Below are 21094 nucleotides of genomic sequence, written 5' to 3'. Positions count from 1 at the left end.
CTTAGGAGCAACCTCTGTCCAAGTTTGTGCAAAACAAGCCCTAATGCTGATGAAGGAATTCCAGGAATTTCCTCTTTCTTTGCTATGTGCTTCCAAAGCCATGGTGGAGAGGAGGGGGAGGGCAGCCAGGGGCAGGGGTGATCCAACCTCCTCCTCTGTAAAACTGCAGATAGCCCAGATTGTTTTGATTGGTTTTAGCTTTTGAAATATGTCTTGGAAGATCTGATCAGCAGCAGCTTTACAAGGAAGGATGATTGAGTACTGCTAGTACAGAGAATAAATGTAAAGTTGAGTTGCTATTTTTTAGCATAAATGGTGCTCTCTGTTGTGGTTGGGAGAACGGAAAGTGTGATGTGTTCTCAGAATGAGATTTCTGCTTAGTTTAACTTTTATGCTGCCGTTTCTGTACAGAGAACAACAGAAGGCCTCGAGTTTTGTGTCAGCCACCCTGAAGGGCTGAGCACGAGTGAGGTTTGTCAGTCCTCAAGGTGTGTGCAGAACAATTCTCAGGTCCTTGAATGGTGTCCGTTCTGAAACTTGTCCCTTTCAGTTACTGTAATAGGAACTATTCTGTATCTAGGGTGGGACAACCCTCTGAACGTGGCTGTCTCCCACCAGGGGTGTCATGGATTAGTATCTTGCAGCCTGTAATTTGGCTGCTTTCCAGCCTTCCCCACCTCCCCTGTTAGCTGCTGAGGCTTCTCTTTGGTGTATCTTAGGCCCTGGGCTGTGGAGCTACAGACTAACCTAATGTGATGGCACACTGGCCGCTTCCCACACTTTGCAGTGCATTGTTAGAGGGGACATTGGACAGTGGCAGAGGTCACAAGTGGGTGACTAGATGCTGAAATCAACGTTGCTGCTAAATGCAGTGTATCATCAATCAGACCTTAGGTGCAGCTGGACACTACTGGTTTCTTTTGGTGGAGCAACTTGTAGGCGTTACTTTCTCAAGGGTACTTGTGCCTCCCTGCCCCACGTTTCCTCACTCTCTCTGTTATACCACTGCATCATAAAAATGATTTGGGTTTCAGGAAACAAATAATCTCTTAATTTTGTTTGTTAGTGTAACAGCAGCAGAATATATAACACAACCAGCCCCTAGGGCAAGGGGAATTATAGAGACTCAGCTGACCCAGTCCAAAAGGCTTGGAAATGGCTGAGCTTACACCAAGAGCCCATAGAGGAGTCTGGCTTAAAATCAGCTGTCAGATCCAGAAGCTACATGGCTGAAAACTCTTTGGTCTTTCCCTTAACCAAGTACTTCAAGTCCAATTGCTATTTACCTCAGCGCTATCCTCCATTTAAAAATGTTTTATAAGACCAGAGATCAGGAAATGAGTAAAACCCCTCTGTTTTTTCCCTTAGAGATAGGATTGGATGGACAATGCAAAAAATTGAGAGGGTAAATTTGTATACCCTATTTGAAAACCCTATCGTGTCCAGGGTTTGAGCACACTTTGTAGATACCAAGAGAGACTGAACATCGTAATCCTTTGGAAGACCTGATCCTGAAAGCCAGTGGAAATACAGATTTGAAGGGTTTATAGTCAGGCCTTGTGCTTTGCAATTCCTGGCATACAGAATACCAAAGACAATCCTAAAACAATGCTGCTGTCCATTTGTTCTTGAGGCAGAAGCACTTGTTTTCTTTTATTCCTTCTCTTCACCTTTTTTTTTTTTTTTTTAAACCATGTGATCTTTTTAAGATTTATTTTTTTTTAATACTAACTAGAGACCAAACCCTCAGGTGTGCCAAATGTTTCTTGCAGAAGCCAAAGGGATGTGCTCAGATGTCATGGTGCTGCAGGGCATCAATGGGATTGGTCATCTGTGAAGGACAAGGGAGCATTACATGCCACTGCCTCTTTGTCTTCTGAGAGGCATGAGTTTTGAATGGAAATGGAAAAACTTCCATGATGGCAAGGTTAAAGCACGTTGTGTTGAGAGTCCCACCATTTCCTCAAGCACAGCAGCTTGAGGGGTGCTACATTTGAACCCAGTGAGCATTTGTATGGGGAAGCCAGCATTGGAAATACGGGAGCTAAAACATCTGGGTGTTTAGCTAACAGTGCGTTTAAACATCAGTGCAAATATAAATACACTGCCTGGAATTACACATGAATGTATGTTTGCACATAAAAGACTCATCTGTACTAAAGCTGCAGTTAATTCTATATTTAATCCAATGCTCTTTTTGCCACTGCCAGGCAAAAATACAGTAATTCTCTTGCAAATGCAAATAGAATCATCTAGGCTGGAAAAAACCTTCAATATCAAGTCCAACCGTCATGATGTATATGTAGAGAGAAAAAGAAAGGAAGAAAGAATGAAAGAAAGAAACAGGTCTTGTACTGACAGACTAGAGAACAAAGAAACCTCTGCTTTTATTACTAAACAATTCCAAGTAAAAGAAATGAGGAAATGCCTGATGGAAAAGGTTAATATATCCTAATGCATGTGCATTCCATGCAATAAATAATAATAATAAAAAAACCAGCTAATAACAAATATACATTACGGTAAATAAAAGCTCAGTGACACTGGATTTCTGAATGCAGCAGTTATTATGTCTTGCCCGTGTACAGTGTACTTCATGCTGAAAATGACTGAATGCAGCAAAATTATTGTCTTGCCCATGTAGAGTGTCTTTCATGCTGAAAATGGCTCTGTAAAATCTAACATAAAGAAACATGTGATTGCTTTATTCACTTTAACGATGAAATAAGAGAAGGGCTTACTGGTGCGTAGAATTGCTGCCTTATACATCATCACAGACACTGACTAGTACATATTGTGAGAGGAAGCATGAACTCTGACCTGTGCTGTGATAGAAAGAGCTCAGGCTGTCTTGGACACTACACAAACATAGAGAAAAACTATTTTGCCCTGCTGTGAGACTTGGCATAACTGTATGCAGGATGCAGGAGGCAGATGCAGGAGGAAAAAGAGTAACTTGTGTTTTTTTATTGTTGTTTTTTTAATATGTCATATTTACATTATCAAAGTTAACTGTCTTTCAGGGCTTTCCTCTAAATTAAAGAGAGAATGTGAGACTAGGCAAATAAGAGCCCCCTTCTATTTTGTTTCCTTGTAGGAGGCTGTTAGACTTACTGGATTTTCCTTGTCAAAGTTTTGTTTCTAATTGTCTTCTCTTACCCTGAGTGAAACTTTCAGAGGCAGTGGGCGTAACCTGGGAGGCAGCAGAGCCAAAGAATCCTTGTAATTTGGAGGTTATAAGGCTGGCAGCCAACAACACGAGTATTCTGTTGTTTCCCAGTTAAGTGCCAGAATATAATCCTGAGAGAGGCCATACTTGTGGTCTTTTGGACAAAATAATGTACAGACAGTGCGCCTACGCTTGTGGAACTTGGTGACTAAACGATCTGGAGCCTTCCTTGTCATGCTACCCAAGTGCAAAATATGCCCTGCACAGCCTAGCAGACCAACCCCAATCAATCTCAGTTGATTATAACTCAATTAACAGATGTAGTTGGAACTCATCTGTGCTCCACTGGGCTGACCACTCAGTGTACATAGAAGTAGGGCAGTGATATCTTACCTGGCTACTCTAATTTGGCCATGGCTATGTAGCTGTGGCTTTGGATGCTTGTCCCATCTTTATTTGGTATATGTTTGGGATCTGGTGGTGTTCATGATACAGGTGAACAGAACTGTATTTATTGCTGGACCCAAGAGGATATCAATCAAGTTTGTTACTGTAGTGGAATTACATTTTCTGGGAGCATTTGCAAGAATGGGAGAAACAATAGAGTCTTTGGCAGGTGTGATAACACGAGGCTGCAGAGATTGCATCTGGAATGTCCCAAGGTGGACCCATTCCCAACAAAAGAGGGCACAGGACTTTTGTGGCCCTCCATTGCCCTGTAGGCTTCCCTGAGGGTTGGAAGTGTCCAATTACATGTTGGCAGCACCTAATTACCTTGGGTTCTCTTTCTAGCTCACAGAGACTTGGTCACACATTCAATACAGGTACCACTTACATCATACAGTAGACACTTCCATTCAATCAGCATCCTAAATGTTCTTCCTTCTCCCTTCTGAGTGTAGAAGGAGCTAGCAGTGACTGCCACAGACAGCTAACATGCAGAAATCTGAAGTGGCATGTATCCCACCCTGGTCTCTTTATGATCACCACGGTGATGTGGTGCAAAGGAGTCTCAGAGCTATACGCAGTGCAGTGACCACTCTCCTCCCTTCCAGGCCCAAAGGAAGCATGGGAAACAAAGCCTTGTCGCATGACAGCGTCTTCATTTTTGAATCTGTACCAGGAGGTGTGGCAGGGGACGTGTCATCTCAGGAAAACATACCTGGAAGAGTGAAAACTTTGCAGGTGAGAACATCTTTCCCTCATTCGTGGTGCTGCTTTGTATTAGCTCTCTCCTAGGAAACTCTCTTATGCCTCTGCTGTGCATTGTAAGACTTTGTTGACTGAAGCGTCCAAAGCCAAACAAAGTGACTGCTTTTGGATCTGCTCTGCCTCTTGGAAGTTGCTTCTTTGAGCACTTTTGGAGCTTTAAGCCTTGCCCAGGTCCCATAACGTACAACTGAGATGTTTCCAAGAGTCCGTGAGCTGGATCTTTACTTAATGAGCATGTCCTCTTCCAATGGGATTCCTATTCTTTACTTCAGAGCTACTGTTTTTGGACTAAGGCTATTTATACTGCAGAGTGTCCCTTACACTGTTATTCGTTATAAAGGCATATATTTTTTGAACGTCTAGCTGCGATGTTTTCACAGAACATGCTAGCACCAGGGGCTGTGTAAGTGTGTGTGATGATGGATATGTCAGGGCATTCTTAGTGACAGCTTTATTTATATCATTATTCTTCCGCTCTCTGCCAGCAAAGGATACTGTATTCTGCTAGGTCATTTCCTTCTTCCAAGGCACATACCGAACCCTCCTTGACAGCTCCCTTATCAACTATTGGTTTTATTAATTGCATTCAAATATCTGCCCAGCTTAGAGCACTGAGATAAAAGTTTAAAGTTTTTCCAGAGACTGAAAACAAACTCTTGATAAAAGGCAGCCAAAGGCTATTGAAATTCTTCCTTTGCCCTGTGTGGGCTTCATGTTGCAAAGCACAATTGCATCACATGTTAAGTAATAGAGGACGCACAGAGGGACTTGTTCATCCATAAGGAGGCAAAATAAGCCAACCTTCAATTCAGGGTATTTTTTGCATAACAATAGGAGAGGCAGGAGAAGTCATGTTTATATATGACAGAACTCCATCAAGGGGAAAAAAAGCTCTTTTCACGCTATCTCCAGCCCACTGTGCCCTCTCTTCATCCGTGCATCATCCTCCATGGTGACTTAATACAGCCAGCACTATTTTCATAGCCATAAAGGACAGTCTGTTTCTGTGAGCTTGACAGTTGTCAGACAAAAAGCCAAACACTAACAAAAGCTGGTATTTTCTTAGCAATGTAGACTTCTACCAGTAGCAGACAGACTGTAAATTCGAAGTTTCTTACTGTAACACTTTGCTGTCTACATGTAATGAATTTAATAAATCAAAGATGGGAAGTTGTGAAAAGAGAGGAGAGCAGAACTGACTCTCTGTGTTTTCCTTCCCATGAAAGGCAGGTATGTTGTATATCTTACTTCTTTTTGCCCATGTATTGCAATCTTTGTGCAGTTTGTCATCACTCCTGCTTTTGCAGACTGTATTGGTGAAATTTACTTCACTAATGCAGGTAAGAGGGCAAGAAAGCTGTTTAAACAGGGAGATTGAAGGATAAAAGGATGACATTGTGGTACCCTGTGTAGCTATAGGAGTTATGTTCTAAGTAAATCTCACTGAATGACAGCTGCTTAGATTTATTTTGCAGAGATAGAAATGAATGCATAGCTTGCAAAACAGCATAGAATTAGGCCTAGAATTTCCAAATGTGGTTTAATAAGCAAAGGACCAGAAAAAGCAGGTCTGTATATTTATCTTGGGGATATTTGGATGAGACATTTGTAGTTGTGGGGATATTTGGATGAGACATTTGTAGTTGAAGGACAAAGATTCTGTTCAGACGTTGTCTGTATTCCAGCTTTGACATAGCTGAAAAACTTAAGCCAAGAGTTTTTGTAATGGTGTTTCCTGAGTTTTGAACTTTTTTAGTTTGAGGGAACATCTGGCTGCTTGTGAGGTTACAGACTTTGTTTGATTTTTCTAGGGTCAGGGCCTGCCAGAACATTTTTTTTGTGCAATCTTGGAAAAGAAACTCCATACTCCTTCACAAACAAAGTTGTTCCTGGCTGTTGTTATCATTCTTGCTGTAGACAGGACCAGGATGTGATGCTGGAGAAAACTAACAAGCAATTCATTCGGGTGGACCAGAATTGAATTAAGTTGTCTTTACATAAGAAGTGGGACTCAGATAATTGTGTGACAGAGGGTAGTGACACACTGACAATATCTGGGGAAGGGCTTTGGGAAGGAAAGTTGTCCACATAAACTTGGGGTTGGGAACTGTGGACTGACAGTGCTTTGTGGGGTTATATGTGTGTCCTGATACATGTTATCATTTAAAGAATGCTTAAATCTAAAAGAATTTTTAAAGTTTAAATTTAAACATATTAAAAATCGTCTAAGTTTTCTGGCATGGTAAAATTTGTCTTTGATAATTTACGGAATAAAACTGGTTTTAATTTAGTTTTGTACAGAAGTCTGTTCTAATGATGGGTCCTTGATGAGAGCAATTAAATAAAATCTAATTAATGGCTGTTTCCTGTGAATAGTCTGTGACTTCAAATATTTCTGTTAAATAAAAGATTCTGCATAGGAGCAACTGGGATAAAAGCATCCAAAGTGTCCCCTGTAGAGAATGCCATTGAAAGTCTAAATTTCTTTTCAATCACAGCTTCAGTTGCAGCAAAACATCAGGTTTGGATCACCTCCTCTAGTTATAACCGGAAAGAGACTGGAAGATGCAGGTGCTGTTTCTGAAGATGATGGATTACCTAGAAGCCCTCCTGAAATTTCAACCCTTCATGAAGTTCTGACAGATTCAACAAGCAAGGTACAATCACTACGTCACTTTAGTGACCTCCTGCATTGAAAAAATAAAATCTATCTGGGGAATGGGAACACCTTTTACTCTATACCCACAAAGATCTGTTTCAAAGCCATTTTTCATTCATTTTCTTTTATGCAATCCATTGGTATTGTGACATGATGTTTGTGTAGAACACCACAGGAATTATTCATTTCAGGCCAACATTTGTGAATGAGGAATTAGCATAATTCTTTGGTTCATTAAAGTCTGTTTGTACTAATGAACTGTCTTGTAGTTTAAAAGCTCTTCCTCCTGCCAGACACTTTTTGATAGAACAAATCAGTCAGAAGTAGAATGAATTACTTAAGTGCATTATGGACTCATCACCATGAGGGATAGCTAGGAACTGGCCTTACAAATACTCCTGAGTACAGCTTTCTATGGTTTTATGTAGATCTGTGCTAGGGCAGCTGTGACCTATATCATTAGAGAAAGAGGAGAAAAAGTCAGTTGATGTAACTGAGTGATGTAACCAAAGTCAAGGCAGTGTCTTCTGGCAGGTGCGTATGGCAGAAAGTATAAAAAGTGAAATTTTTACATGTGAGTGTTGTGTGACTGTGACTGTACTACTTCCAGTCTGAGAACAAGCTGAGGTACACAAACTGCACAAACTTCCCATGTCTTTGAGCTCCAAAGAGCTGGAGACATTGGCAATTTCCTGCACTTGTGAAAGAGGAAGAGGTTTGGGATGTTTCAAAGCTAGTGAGGAATACAGAAACAATGAAAGCTGCAGAAGAATCTTAAACAACTACTGTTTTTAAAATGAATTAGCTCAAAACCAGGACAATGTTAGTTGAATTGACAGGTGAACAGTGAAAATCCTATTAGCCTGGTGTGAATAGGCGTTGATGGGGCTCAAAGAGAGTCTTGGGGTTAGTTCTTTCTTAAGAACTGCCTTTCTACAGCAGATGCATGATTTTGGATTTCAGTGAGTATGTAAGCATCTGTAAATTTGAAGATCTTAAAACAAAAGCCAAAATACAAAATAACTAAACAATGTATTGGCTCAATTACCCATTAAAGTGTTTGTTGCTGTATTGTATATATGTCTAGCACAGTGTTTTGGTTCTTTGTGGTCGACCTTAAAGGCATATCTCACAGCAGGATAAAGTTCTCCTACTTTGATCTCCAGTGAACAAATGAAACCTACCCTGTGAGGCAGGGACTTTCCAGTGACCCTTCCTTTGTCTTTCCTCTTGTATTTTTTCATAATCAGTACTGTATATCCAGTTCCAGGCAATTCAGTGTGATACTTCCTTTGATTTACCCTTTTCCTTATTTTATCCCACAGTCCTCCAACCCTGTTCAGCGTCATAGCTCTTTGAGTTTAGGCGGGACAGACAGTGAAGATGAACAGGTAAATAGCTACTCTTCCTGCTAATGAACTTTCCCAAGTCAGTGTGTACGGTGTCTGTATCGAGCCAGTGCAGTATTCATGTTATCGGTTCTGGGTAGAATATATTGTAGCAAACCGTTCATGAACAGTTGAGAGCGATGCAAATGATACTGAAATCACACTCTTGCAGAGTTTTGAATATGAACCAAATAAAGAAAGGCAGAAATCTACTGGTAAGTGGTTTGTGTGAACAGTGTAGTCAGCTCTGTAACACACTGTGAATCTGTAAAGTTACACAACAGAAAATTGGATAACATAGTAGGAAAGCAAAACACTTCAATTCCTCTTCCGTATCCCAGTGCCCAAATAACACCAGCACATACAGCTTATTGAGTGCACCTCCCTGTTGGCAGTGGCTTGTGAGCAGTGTCCTGCTTCTCTCTCATCACTGCAAAGAATTGCAGGATCTGCCATTTCGGGCACCATGTATTCCACAGGAAAAGGTCTGTGTTAATTCAAATTTCACTCTGGATTGCAAATGACCGTCAGAAGCAGCAGGTTCTGCTGTCAGACCATCACATTCTATTCCTTGACCAGCCTGGAAAAATTTACTGAGGTTTTATTTTTGGAGAGATGCCTAGGTGACTTTCACCTTGACTGTCCCTGCTGGTTGAAGCTGAGCTAAACTCCTGCTCAGCTCATGCTCTCAAGGGTCAAGCAGAGCTAACCCCACTGCCGAGGAAGCTTTCCTTTCCATTTTCTCCTTGGCCAGCCTTTGAGAAGGGAGAAAGCAGCCTTTGAGCAGACCAGCTCAACTTCCCTGTCCGTGGTTGAGATCAGATACTTTCCTGCTTGGTCATCCCTAGATCTTTTGCTTTAAGGATAGAAAGATAAAGACATGTCTCCCTCTCTGAGTGTACTGCTAGTCAGACAACCCTAGAGCCTCAGCTGATCTGGGTAACTTAGATTGTCATTACTTTTTAATAACTTACATATTTTATTGTTACTTCAGTGTACATGTTATTAATGTATCTCCTATTCTATATTTTGACTAAAATACTCCATTTTGTAAGCTTGCATACTTTTTTTTACTTACTGTATAAAAAGCCCTTTTTTCTCTGGTACTAAAGTTTGAGTGCTTTCAGTCCTACATCCTCATCCCCTATGAGAAAAAAAGGCAGGGACATGAGAAAACTTTTTTGCACAGAATTCCCCTCCTTAAAGGGTCTTCCCTTTAGGGATTTGGCTAGCTTCCCAATACTGCAGCATCTGTTCCTTTACCCAAATATTTTTCTTAGTCATCCCAACATGTTTATATATATATTTAAAAAAAATCCTAAAAAAAAATCTTTTTTTTTTTTTTTAGTAGCATTTATACCTATTTTTGTAATACCAGGATTTGAACTTGCAGAAGTTACTACATTAAATAACCTTATTCCAAAGATGAGGAAAATGTTGAAGAGCACCAACAACTCTACACCTTATTCCATTTCACAATGTTGTATATTTAGTAGAGGAAGAAGAGAATTGGATCCTAAGCAATTTGAAGTTACACACAATGCAGTGATTTATGTTTTACTCTTGTATTGATTTGGATGCAGACAAGAGTTACTTAATGTTTTTTCTCTGTGTTACTTTGCTGGGTTTTCAAGGACCTTCATGCTGCTGCTGCCTCTGTGGAAAACCCTGATGTCTGTCTCACCCATGAAATTCTCTGTGCCTTCCACATTAATAGACACCCATTTTCTGATTAACTGGAGATAAATGTGGAGCTGTCACTTAAAGCCAGCATCAAGTGACTTCACAGAGACATTAACTGGTGTTTATACCGCCTTTGCCAAATAGCCTTTACAGAAATCTAACTTCCTTCTTGGTATCTTCAACCCAGGCTGATTAAAAACAAAGCATGGTCTCAGCTTCTGGGGCTGAGGACATTTTTTTGGCACAAACACTCTTTAGGATATCTGCCTCCTAATTGCAGCATTCTCTGTGTGCAGCCTCCTGTACACAATAACCAACAAATACCAAATTTATCTTACACTCAAACACAAATGTGGAAAGTCTGTCTCTGCTCCCCTCTATTTGAGAGACGACACTGTCAGTGCTCAGAGAAAAACAGAGGAAATCGTCAGTGGAATAGGGAACTTGCCGTGTACATGCAGTGGTGGCTCAGATACTAGTTGCACGTGGTTTGTACATTAAATAAGCAGAACTATTAATTCTGTAATTGGAAGACAGAATAACTTGTATATAGAAATGAGTAGCTGTTATTATTTTTGTAAGTTCTAGTGATCCTTACAGGTTTAGCATTAATTCTGTAGAACTATAGTAATAGATCATTAACAAGATAACAAGAACTATAATAATAACTTATTAACTAGACATGTTCTTTCTCTTTTTCATCTTGTGTAAATATTTCATGAGAATAATCTATATTTATTATAATATGTTCTGTTGGGATTTGTTTCAGACCTAGGAATTAAAAAAATATATATAAAAAACAATAGAGAATAAGGAAATTAGTTGTAGTTACCTTAAACACAAAGTGTTGTACCTAGAGACTTTTTGTAGGTTAGTTGGCAAGATACTTTCATTATCTTCAAACCTTTATCAGCATACATGTTGCAAACTCTGTGTTGTACCTTAAGCTTAAAGAAAACCAAAATTCAAAGGCCAAGCACAGTTAAATGGCTGTTTTACCTGGCTCTTCGGCCAAAGACAATGTAGCAGGTGTGTTATACTGAATGAAGCATGTTAGGCATGTGCGAAATTTTGCAAAAGCCTGGTCAACACTTCAAAACCGTAACAAAACCAGTCAAACTGCAATGTTTAGGGGTTTCTCTACAAACACTTCTGTAAAGCCTTTCTTTCCACAGTGTAATCTAAGGTTCTTGCTGCTTAGTCCCCCAGAGAAGCATTGGTGTGAGGATGAGACCCACATCACTATCTGGACAATGGTTTTGGGACACTTGTTGAGAGAAACATTTGTTTGTTTTTTTCTGGGAGAGTGGATATTAAGAGGAAAGTGGTGTGGTAACTTTCTGAGAGATAATAAGGAGAAAGTACCCCTGGTACTTTTGTGGCTTTTAAATAACGCATTCCTGCAGTGTGTCTCAGTATGAGGAAGAAAAGGCAGCTATAAAAACTGCACCAGTGTCTCCTGCTGGTGCAGGCATATATTGCAAATGGCTTTTCAGATAGTGACTGGGCAGGGGACAGCTGAGGCTCTTACTGTGGGAGAGAATGAGACAGGTATTTCTCACTTCTGTGTAACGTACAGCTGAACACAGAACTGAGTAACTTCTGTGCAGAGACAACATGAGACATGCTTTTCAAAGTAAGGATTTATGACCAAAAACACAGCCATTTCAGGCTTATGAAGGGGAGTAAGCTAACAGAAATGTGGAGAAGCTGAGCAAAAAGTATAATGCCATGTTTGTGTTTTTATAGATACCTTCTGGAGCTTCCTCCAGGCCTATCAGTCCTTCATCCTCTGCTGCTCTTGGGGCCCCTGGCTCACGAGGCAGCAGCTTCCTTCCAGTTGACTTCACCATCCCTGCCAGTCCCCTGGGCTGCCTGGACACCTCAGCAGCCAGGCACAGGATTGCCATAAATCCCCGGAAACAGAAAGGCTTCATCAATAAGAATCAGCAAACCCAGGTAAGTCTTTTCTGGAAAAGAATCACTGTGCAGAAAAAAAAAAGTGGTTTTTATTTTATTTTCTCTTTTTTTTTTTTTTTTTCTTTCCTCCTCATGTCTTTTTACTTTTTTCCTTCTTCTGTTGGAAGAGAGCAAAGCTCCTATTTTTTCAGCAAACCAGAAGTTATTTCAATTTAAAAGGAGCGGAATAAAAGTGCAAATTGTTGTTTTTTTTCTTTTCATTACTTAGTCAAAAACATTACAGGTTACATTTCATTTGTAAAAACATCTGTGTTGTTTGAAAAGCTACTATTCAGTTTTAAGCAAGCCCAAATCTATTTCCACAAACAATTTCAGATGAATTTAATTCATTGTATGTCAAGGGAAAGAGTGAGGGGTCTTAAGAAGGGCTGTGCCTCTGCTTGTGTAGGAATCTGTTGCTGAGATGGATGAAAACAAATGAACATAGCAAGCCTTGAGATCTCTTCAGGGTCCCTGAAAAGTAAAATTGTGTGACAATGGGATGAGAGACTCTTTGGAAAATAGAAATTAGGATGAGATGCATCTTATCCTGATTTCTAGGAAACATTGAAGATTAAGTTCACCAGACGGAAAAGTCTGGAATGAAGCTGGAATGTGAGGAAATAAGGAGTAACCCTTCTATACTGCATGTTCCCCTCCCTGTCAGAGAACCATGCATGAAAATCTGTCCTGGAGTTAGAAGTGCCCTGCCTCAAGGAAGGAAGGGAGCAAAGGAAAATCAGGAAGAGTAGAATATTTTTCCCGAATCATTTTTTCTTGGAAACTTGAGCCCTACAGTGTCTGCTGGATATTCTTTGTGCTGCAGCTGGTGTAACTGTAGTGCTGAAGGAGAAAAGCTAATTGTGGAGGTGCAATCAGAGATACCAGAACTGATGATGGTGATGTCTCTGGCTTGCTTTGTTCTCTGCCACCAGGTAGCTAGGGTGATGTCTTCAAAACATGTTCATTCTCTTAGAATATGTGAATCTCAGAGTGTTTCAGGGATTCAAGAGAGATCAGTGGGCTGCCTTTCACATTTTAAAATATGATTGATTTCTAGAATCTTAACTGGAATAACACATTACCCACAGCATTGGTAAAAATTACAGGAGAGATTTTGTGGCTACATGTTTTGTGTATTCATAAATGTCCATGTATGGATAAAATACAATTTCTGTGCATTATTCTTAGAACATCTTTCTGTTTCTCATTAGGTGGAACACCTGGAAAATGAAGCATGTCTTCATGCAACTCCAGAAAAGAAGGGAAATTCAACAGAATTACCTGAGAGTGACCAGCATAAAACTGATTGGGAAGGTAATGCAAACTTAGGAATTGCAAAGATAATGGTTTGAACTCTTCTACAAAAGGTTAACAGGACCTATTTGGACTGCAAGTCCTTTCAAACTAGGCAACTTCTTGGTTTTAGATTATAAAACCAATCCTGCCTACTAAAGTGTGATGATGGGAAAAATTATGTACTCCAGTCAACAATACGGTGCTGAAATAGTGAACTTTGAGTGCAACATTAAAAAAAATAATAAGGGAGGTGAATGTAGCATGTTCAGAAGTACTTGTGCTACATGGTTGACTAGAACACATTGTTTGGGGACCTGAGTTCCTTGAAACTCAGAAAAAAATTAACCTCAGCATTGTATGTTATGTGTTCAAAATGACTTTAATTGGCTTGTTTAACAGATCTTCCTCTCCTGCCTCCCCTCGTATCATTTGAATAATAACTAGTTACCAGTGTTAAAACAATTGTAAATTATAAAAGCGATTGAAATTTCTCCAAAGCAGCACAGAGATTTTTACCTTTAGCACCATATTACAAATGCACTAGCTGATGGTAATGCTATACTGTAGAGGAAATGTGTTGGCATCTTGTTTTTGGGGCAGACTCAGGACCTGATGCTGTGGGATGCTAAATGCCCTATCCCAGGAAGCTAGTGTCTGTCATTTACATATCTGAAGCACTGAGGATTTCTGCTGATTCAGAGGAATGAGTGTCAGGGCAGCTTGGTGGTTCTCAGCTACTCAGGGAGGGTTGGATTTACTTTAAATGCATGGTGCAGCTGATAAAGGGTAACACCAGCCCTCAGAAGTGTTGATGATCTTACTCTGTGTGCACAGATTACCGCAGTAGTCCCTCAGCCTGCTTCACAGACACATTCGAGTTTGTGTGTGTGGATATACCTAACCTATCCAGATGTTCTGTAGTCCTGATGGAGCTCCAGGAGGCAGAGCTACCTGATGCTGAGGTGTTCTGCTCAAATACATAAAATCATCTCGATCATTCTAGGCAGCCTTTCTAGGCATACACATGAAGAAATACCTAGGGAAATCCAGATGTTAGCCTTACATACGTGCAAAAAAAGAACTAAACAACAACTGATTTGGTACACCTTAAGCTGACAACAACTTTCAGTGGTTCCTGGCATTAGGTATATTCAAACTACAAACTCTCGTTAGTTTTCTTATCTGGGCAGTCTGTTTCTAAATATGCTTTCAACAGCCATATTTCTCAGATAATGGCAGCCAAACATGGGGAAATAATGCTAAATGACTGCATATCTGAAATGACCTACTGATACAAACAGTGCTTGAATTGTAACCTTGCGCTTCTCTTTTGTTTAATACAGGCTTATCTGCCCAGGTGGAATATGGTGCAAAGGAAAGTGGTTCTAAGGAGACGCCAGGTGTAGAATGTCCCACTGATGCTGCCCCTGACTCCTGTGAATCCACGCTTGTGGCAGAAGACTTCTGTACTTTGCTGCAAGAAAGTGAATGCCTGCCAGACATGGACCATGGCTATAAATCAGCTGCACCCCTTCTGAGACCTGAGCCTTCTCCAGAGAACCTGGAGGAACAGCACAGTGCAGAAGTGCCATGCTGTTCAGATGAGTCTGCTGGTGAATTGAAATTACATCAGCAAAATACCAATATTGAAGTATCTGCACTTCCAAAATCTCAACAAACTGAAGTTGGAGCTGTTGCACTTCCAGACATAGTAGCAGCTGACTTGTTTAGTAATGGCACAGAAACAGAGACCATAAATATATTGGCAGATGTTGTGCAAAGGTCCCCAGCAAAATCTGTGGACCAAAATAACGAAGACCAGAGAAAGGGGGATGCACTGTGTATTGGCAAAGTAGAAGCTTGCCTGGGAACTATTCAGAACTGTTCTAACCAGTCTGTCTCAGATACTGCACAGAGCACTTCACAGGTTGCTCTAGCTGATTCAGGGCCTCCTTCTGACATCAAGACAGTGGCTGTTCTGAAGTCTGAAAACAGTTCAGCAACAAGAAAAGACAAAGAAACTTATGAAATTATGGAATTTCAGTCATCCAAAGGCAGTGCAGAAAACAAACAAGACACTGCTGCACCTGTGTTAGAAGCAGGTTGCGTGCTACCTCCCAGTAAACTGGATGAAAGTTTTAAAGCAGAAATACCTTGTCCTGCTTCAAAGGGTAACCAAGTCAGTCAACAAACCAGCACATCATACACTTCTGAAAAACTTTCCATTGGATGTCTTGCTTCTTCAAGTTTGGCTGGATTAAAGAGTAATATCTCTTCTAACGATGACAGTAAGGAGCAGGTAAGCAGTACAGCTTCTCACAGAAAAACAGAGAAAGACAGTCGATCTTCAGAAGAAAATGTAAAAAGTCCGCTAAAGACTGCGGCTGCTAAACCAGTTCGATTTACCATTGCACCAGCATGGCAGAGATCTCTCTCAGGGGGTTCAAATTCAAAGGAAGATTCCTATAACAGAAGTTCTCCAACCTCCCCTATAAAACCAGAGTTGTTTGAAGGAATGACAAAAGAATATGCAGGCATCCAGGAATCCACAAAAAACAACCCGGATGGATTTGATCGAGACTGTAAGGATGGTGATTTGCATTTGAATTATTCTATGGAATGGGCTGACCGTGAAGCACAAAATTTTGAAAATCCGTTTGGGGTCAAACTGAGGAGAACATCTTCTTTACTCAAATACCAGAATGAAAACCGTGCTGAGTCTCCAAAGCTGATTCCCTCAGCTGCTCCCACTGCTTCTTCTGCTTCAGCCAAGGAGGATCAGAAGTCAGGGGGCAATGGGAAGCCACCTCCAGGCCTTCCAGTCAGCACAAAATCATTTGTTAAAAAAACAGATCTAGAAGACAGAAGTCCTCCCAAAACAAGATCAGAAGAAGTGTCAAAGAAGCAAAATGGTAGTAAACCTTCAGGTATTTATATCGTATTTTTATTAAAACATTGTAGAAAACAGTGATCATATAAGACCCTTGACAGAATGGCAAACAAGGGATAGAAATCCTCTTGAAAAGGACTGAGTTCAGCCTTGAGTTTGTTAGCACTGAAATTTAATAGCTTGATCATTTGGTCAGTCAAGAGAATTCTTGGCTTATCTTACTGAGGGGTGTGTTCCAGCAAGAACAATAACAGAATAATAGCTTAAGGGCATCTGAAACATTTCTGGTACAACCTATTTCTGCATGTAGTTGGAGTTTTAATATAGCTTTTTAAAACCTGCTTCTGTTTTGTAGTTATTTTTCCAGACTGAAATAACTCAAACCTTAACTAGGAGTTGCATTTAGGTGTGATCTTTTTTCCCTACAGTCACTTAATTTAAAATACTTAAAAAGTGAAAAGGCAGCCTGTATTTTACAGCCTACATGAAAAAAGAATGGTTATCTTACTCATTTAATTTGCAATGTAAGGATGTTTTTTCAAAGGCAAAATCCGGTTCACAATGATCTCAGTGGGAGTTCTGCCATTGACTTAAACGGAAGCAGAGTCAGGTCAAAAACTCCAGAATAAACAGAAAAACAGTTATTGCCAAGGACAGAATCATCAGGGAAGGTAATTTTATCTCTGCAGTGTTCAAAAAGTGTTACAGATGCTGAAGGATTTAAAATACAAAACACTTTAGCTTCAGACAGACTTGACCTAAATCCCTTCTTTACTTCAAAAATGCTTCTTTTATAGAAAAAGTCTCCTCTCCACATTTGGAAACTTATTCCTCTGAACCGGCTTGGGTCTCCATGGCAAAACTAAAACAAAAGGGTTTCCAGGGCCACCCACTTGCCAAAGAACATAAAGCTGAAGACAAAGCATCAACCAAAGTGGATCAAGAGGAGGTAGAGTACCAAGTGAAGTTGCTTAGGTGTGAATTCTGGACCAGATCGTGTGGGTATTTGTGCACACTGCTCATTGACATCTTGATGTGAGGCAGGCTGTTAGCACTACTTGAAACTGATTTTTAGGACTGGTCTTAGAAATCTATTAAGACAGACAACTGATACAAATAAATAAACAAATGTGTGAATACTGTGTGAATCAGTGGTTAGTTTCAAAGCTGGGTTATATGTCCTCTTTCATTATTCAGACCTGAACCTTTTCAGGGCTTGGACTACATAAATACATTCTGAGCAATATACAAGAGCTGCTGTGAGTTGCAGCAGCTTCCTCACTCTTGGTGACCTACAGACAGCATTTGCTGTTCTGCTCCAGAAACTCTGTACTGAAGGTCTGGCCTTTCCACTGTCTCTTGCATATATTCCCTGTGCCCCTTGGGCAAGCCCTTCAATCCCCCATCTGTCAGAGAGCGAGGAAAACTTGCTTACATGTACAGTAATCCTCTATTTGTAACAGCTGTCTTTTTTCTTGCCCTGTCTCTCCCTACCATAGGATGCACCCAACTTTTCCTGTCTAGCTTTTGCTGCATTTCCACAGTTAGGCTTGGAGATGCTGCCAGAGCTCCAATAGCAGGCTTTATGAGAGCAACTGGCTGGCAGGTTTCTTATTTGCATTCTTTTCTTCTCTTCCTCCTTTTGTAGCAAGTGATCTGTGCGAGTGAGAACATACTGAAGAAGAATATGTCTTCTAGCTTGAGCTCTCAGGATAAGAAACCACAAATGAAGACCAGTATTTCTGCTGCAGCAGGTATTCTTGTTCAGTTACATCTTTACATAGTGGCTATAATTTACGCAAGTAAGTGGTGAGAGTGGTAGCTAATGGGGGCAGATTGCTACCTACTGAATAATCAGAATTATCAGCATACTTTATATAAAGCCTGTTCAGACTGTAGTTTGCATATAAGTCCTATATGTATTACATCACATGTATTTGTTGTATTGGTTTGCTCACTCAGCAGAGAAAGCAAGTGATGAACTTTTATCTCCATTGCCAGTTCATGGAATGGCACATAAACAATATGGTTATGTATTAGTGGCAAAGGTCAATACTAAAGAATATTTTCCAGGGAGCAGTTGAAGTTGGAGAGTGTCCAAAAAAGAACAGCAAAAAAGGTTGGGTCTTCCAGACCTACAGTCAGCCAGGAATTACTGATGGGAGTGGGAGTTGTTTAGTCTAGAGAAGAAGACTTTGCTGCAGAGAGGAAGAGACTAATTTTTATGCCCTGCATGAGCTTAAAATGCATTGGAGAGGTTGAAAACCTTCATAACAATAAGAGTACTCAAGTACAGAATAGGATATGTTGCACACAGAGGGTCTTCAGTTTCCATTGCTGGATTCATTTAAGAAAAGATTAGATAAACATACATCGAGAATTACAAAGGTAAGAGTCAGTTCCACCCAAGGGTGGAACTCAGAGTCTGAATGGCCCCTCTCCTGCCCAGAGAACTGTTATTCTCTGTAAGAAGGATGCAGGGGAAGAGTGTGACTCAGACATCGTGACTCACATCTCCCTTCCAGGGCTACTGCTGGGCTGCAACTTATCCTTCCCTGCTTACTCAGTGTGGTGCCAAACCTCAGAGACACACTCCAGCTAGATAGACATAAGCCGGGTCTTCAGCTGTAAAAGCATCTTGTGCTAGCTGAAAACCATTGATTTCAGATGCTGCCTAAGAAGATCAGAAATGCTGCACTATGTCAGAGAAGTAGCTTTTCTGAGATGATGTCTAGAATAAGCACATGCACCTGACTACTTTCCCCTTTTAATCCACCAGCACCCAGAATTGTTGTATTTGAGATACTAAGTACATTGCTGCCTGTTCCCCATAGTAGTTGTTTATAGGCCTTTTGTCCCTTTTGGAATTTACAAGTGCTACAACATAAGCTTTCTCCCCTACTACAGGTAGTGACCAGCTGAGGATGTGGAACAGCAGAGAGGATCAGATGTCAGCTGCTAGCCTGATGTCTTGTGTGTGTGTGTTGAAAATACAATTAAAAAAAAAAAAAAAGGATTCTCTTACAGGCCAACTTCGTCTTACAGTTTTAGGTGCAAAGAAAGAGATGAGACGTAAACAGGCCAAGAGTTTTGCTCAGATTAAAAGGAAGTCTTCCTTTGAAAGGCTGGCACAAATAGGCTGGATTTCTATGTGTTTTATCATACAAACCGTGGAAGCCACAAAGCTTTCAGTAGCAATATAGAACTGCACAAAGTGCACTGCTACTCATTTACTAGAACTCATACCACTTGTAGGCCTTGCAGCAGAATTTAAAAAAAAATCTGCATTACCTCTCCCCAAGAGCTGGCCTAGTTTCCTGACATCCCCCTCCAATAATAGCATTTATAGGGATAGTCTAGCCTTCCACTCTTGGAATACAGCAAAAAGCTCTAACCATAGCTGATGTTTAAGGAAAACACCACTCCTCGACTGCTCAGAAAAGCATGCCCTAATGCTTAGGAAGTGTTCAGCTCTGTAAGCACATGAGTAGGAAAAAAGGAATCCCAAATGTAACCTCTCCTCTTTCCTGATTTGGTTCCCATTAGCATAGATAGCAATTTGTCTGGTTGAAGGTGCTGATTGTAGAAAGGATGTAAATTTAATATCCAGAGGAGTTATTAATTTAGATTTTGCTTTTTGGCTTATGTTAACTATTAACAGTTTTCTTCTCCTTTGATGGGTGGCTGAGGTTTTGTGTGCAATGCACACATCCTGCACACAGCAGCAAAAGCCAGAACAACTCCATGTCATCATTGAGCGTGCCTGTTTTGGTATTGCTCTGTGGCAGCCCAAGTTCAGACGTTTCCATAACCATGTGAAGATTTCTTAGCTTGCCTCTTCTCTCTTTCACTTCACCCTAAGCATGGTGAGGTTTGTCCCAAAGTCTGTCTGCCTTCAAATAGGGATGAGCCACTGTTTTGGGGTTTTGTTTTACTTTGTGCTGTTTAAAGCACATGTAGGGTTTTATATTTACTTTTGCTTATTACAAAGAAGGAATTCTCCCAAAAAGTGAAAGTTCATTTTCAAAATTTCAGTACAGTTCAATTTCTACATCCCTTTCTGAAAAATTTACTGCATATGTAGAGCTGCAGCCTGTTTTTAATGGATGGTACACTTCCTCCAGTATTCCTAAGTATAACCTGCCTCCTGCAAGGACTACCAGCAAGCCAGGGTTGTTAAAAGATCAGAGACCTCCTAAGTAGCAATATGGAACTTCTTTGGCTTTGATCACGAGTGTGACTGGTAGAGCTGACTGACATTTTTCATTGATTTAAGTGCAAGCTAGATCAAGTTTCTTGTACTCAACATTGCTCAAGTCTGTGTGTGGCCTCTGTTCTTGTGCTGGAGCACAGCAGCCTCATCTTGCCTGCCACATGCCACACGCAGGCTAATAAGATGAGAAAAGGTTTGTTTTTACCCAGCTTGACTTAGACATAGAAATAAAGTAGTGCCTGGGTTGAAATGGATGGAGAGAGCACAATGCTGAAAGACTTGTGAGCTATGTCTCAAGAAATGAGAGGCTGCATCTGTTCAGAGCCCCACAGCTGCCACGAAGCCCCATTCCAGGTTGTCTGAAGATACCAATCTTGAAAATTCTCAAGCAAGATGGAGGGAGGATGCCTTTTCTAAATAGTCATACAAGGAGTCATATCTGCAGTCTTCTGTCCTTTGTGAGGATGACAGGCTTGTGTTAGGCTGCAATTAGAAGGAACACCTAGCTCCACCAGAGTCCCGCCTTCTTGGCTTACAAGCCTAGGAACATAAAACATTTGACCTCTACCTAGTATTTAATCATCTTGCTGGAGCAGAAGGATTTGTGCTGGCAGTGAAGACT

The 21094-nt window shown here is 40.6% G+C and overlaps 1 protein-coding gene across 8 annotated transcripts in view; it reads left to right on the top strand.

Annotated features, from left to right (window-relative positions):
- KIAA1210 overlaps positions 1-21094 on the top strand; it is a 105679-nt gene that overhangs the window by 36963 nt on the left and 47622 nt on the right. For 6 of the 8 annotated variants that reach the window (XR_014697624.1, XR_014697625.1, XM_084534765.1 and 3 more), the window contains 9 exons: positions 4225-4354; positions 6880-7038; positions 8366-8431; positions 11861-12070; positions 13285-13387; positions 14713-16296; positions 17057-17208; positions 17908-18013; positions 19167-19238. Coding sequence is in view for 6 of the 8 variants with exons in the window: in XM_084534765.1 (XP_084390891.1) it covers positions 4225-4354; positions 6880-7038; positions 8366-8431; positions 11861-12070; positions 13285-13387; positions 14713-16296; positions 17057-17208; positions 17908-18013; positions 19167-19238 (2582 nt within the window). In the remaining 2 variants the exon portion in view is untranslated. The remainder of the gene's footprint in view (positions 1-4224; positions 4355-6879; positions 7039-8365; positions 8432-11860; positions 12071-13284; positions 13388-14712; positions 16297-17056; positions 17209-17907; positions 18014-19166; positions 19239-21094) is intronic. The other 2 variants (XM_084534766.1, XM_084534767.1) reach the window with 2 other exon arrangements.

The sequence above is a fragment of the Aythya ferina genome (genome assembly GCF_964211825.1).
Source record: "Aythya ferina genome assembly, chromosome: 13".
Classification (NCBI taxonomy): domain Eukaryota; kingdom Metazoa; phylum Chordata; class Aves; order Anseriformes; family Anatidae; genus Aythya; species Aythya ferina.
The sequence above is the reverse complement of the archived record's forward strand: the minus strand, read 5'-3'. Positions and strand labels throughout refer to the sequence as shown.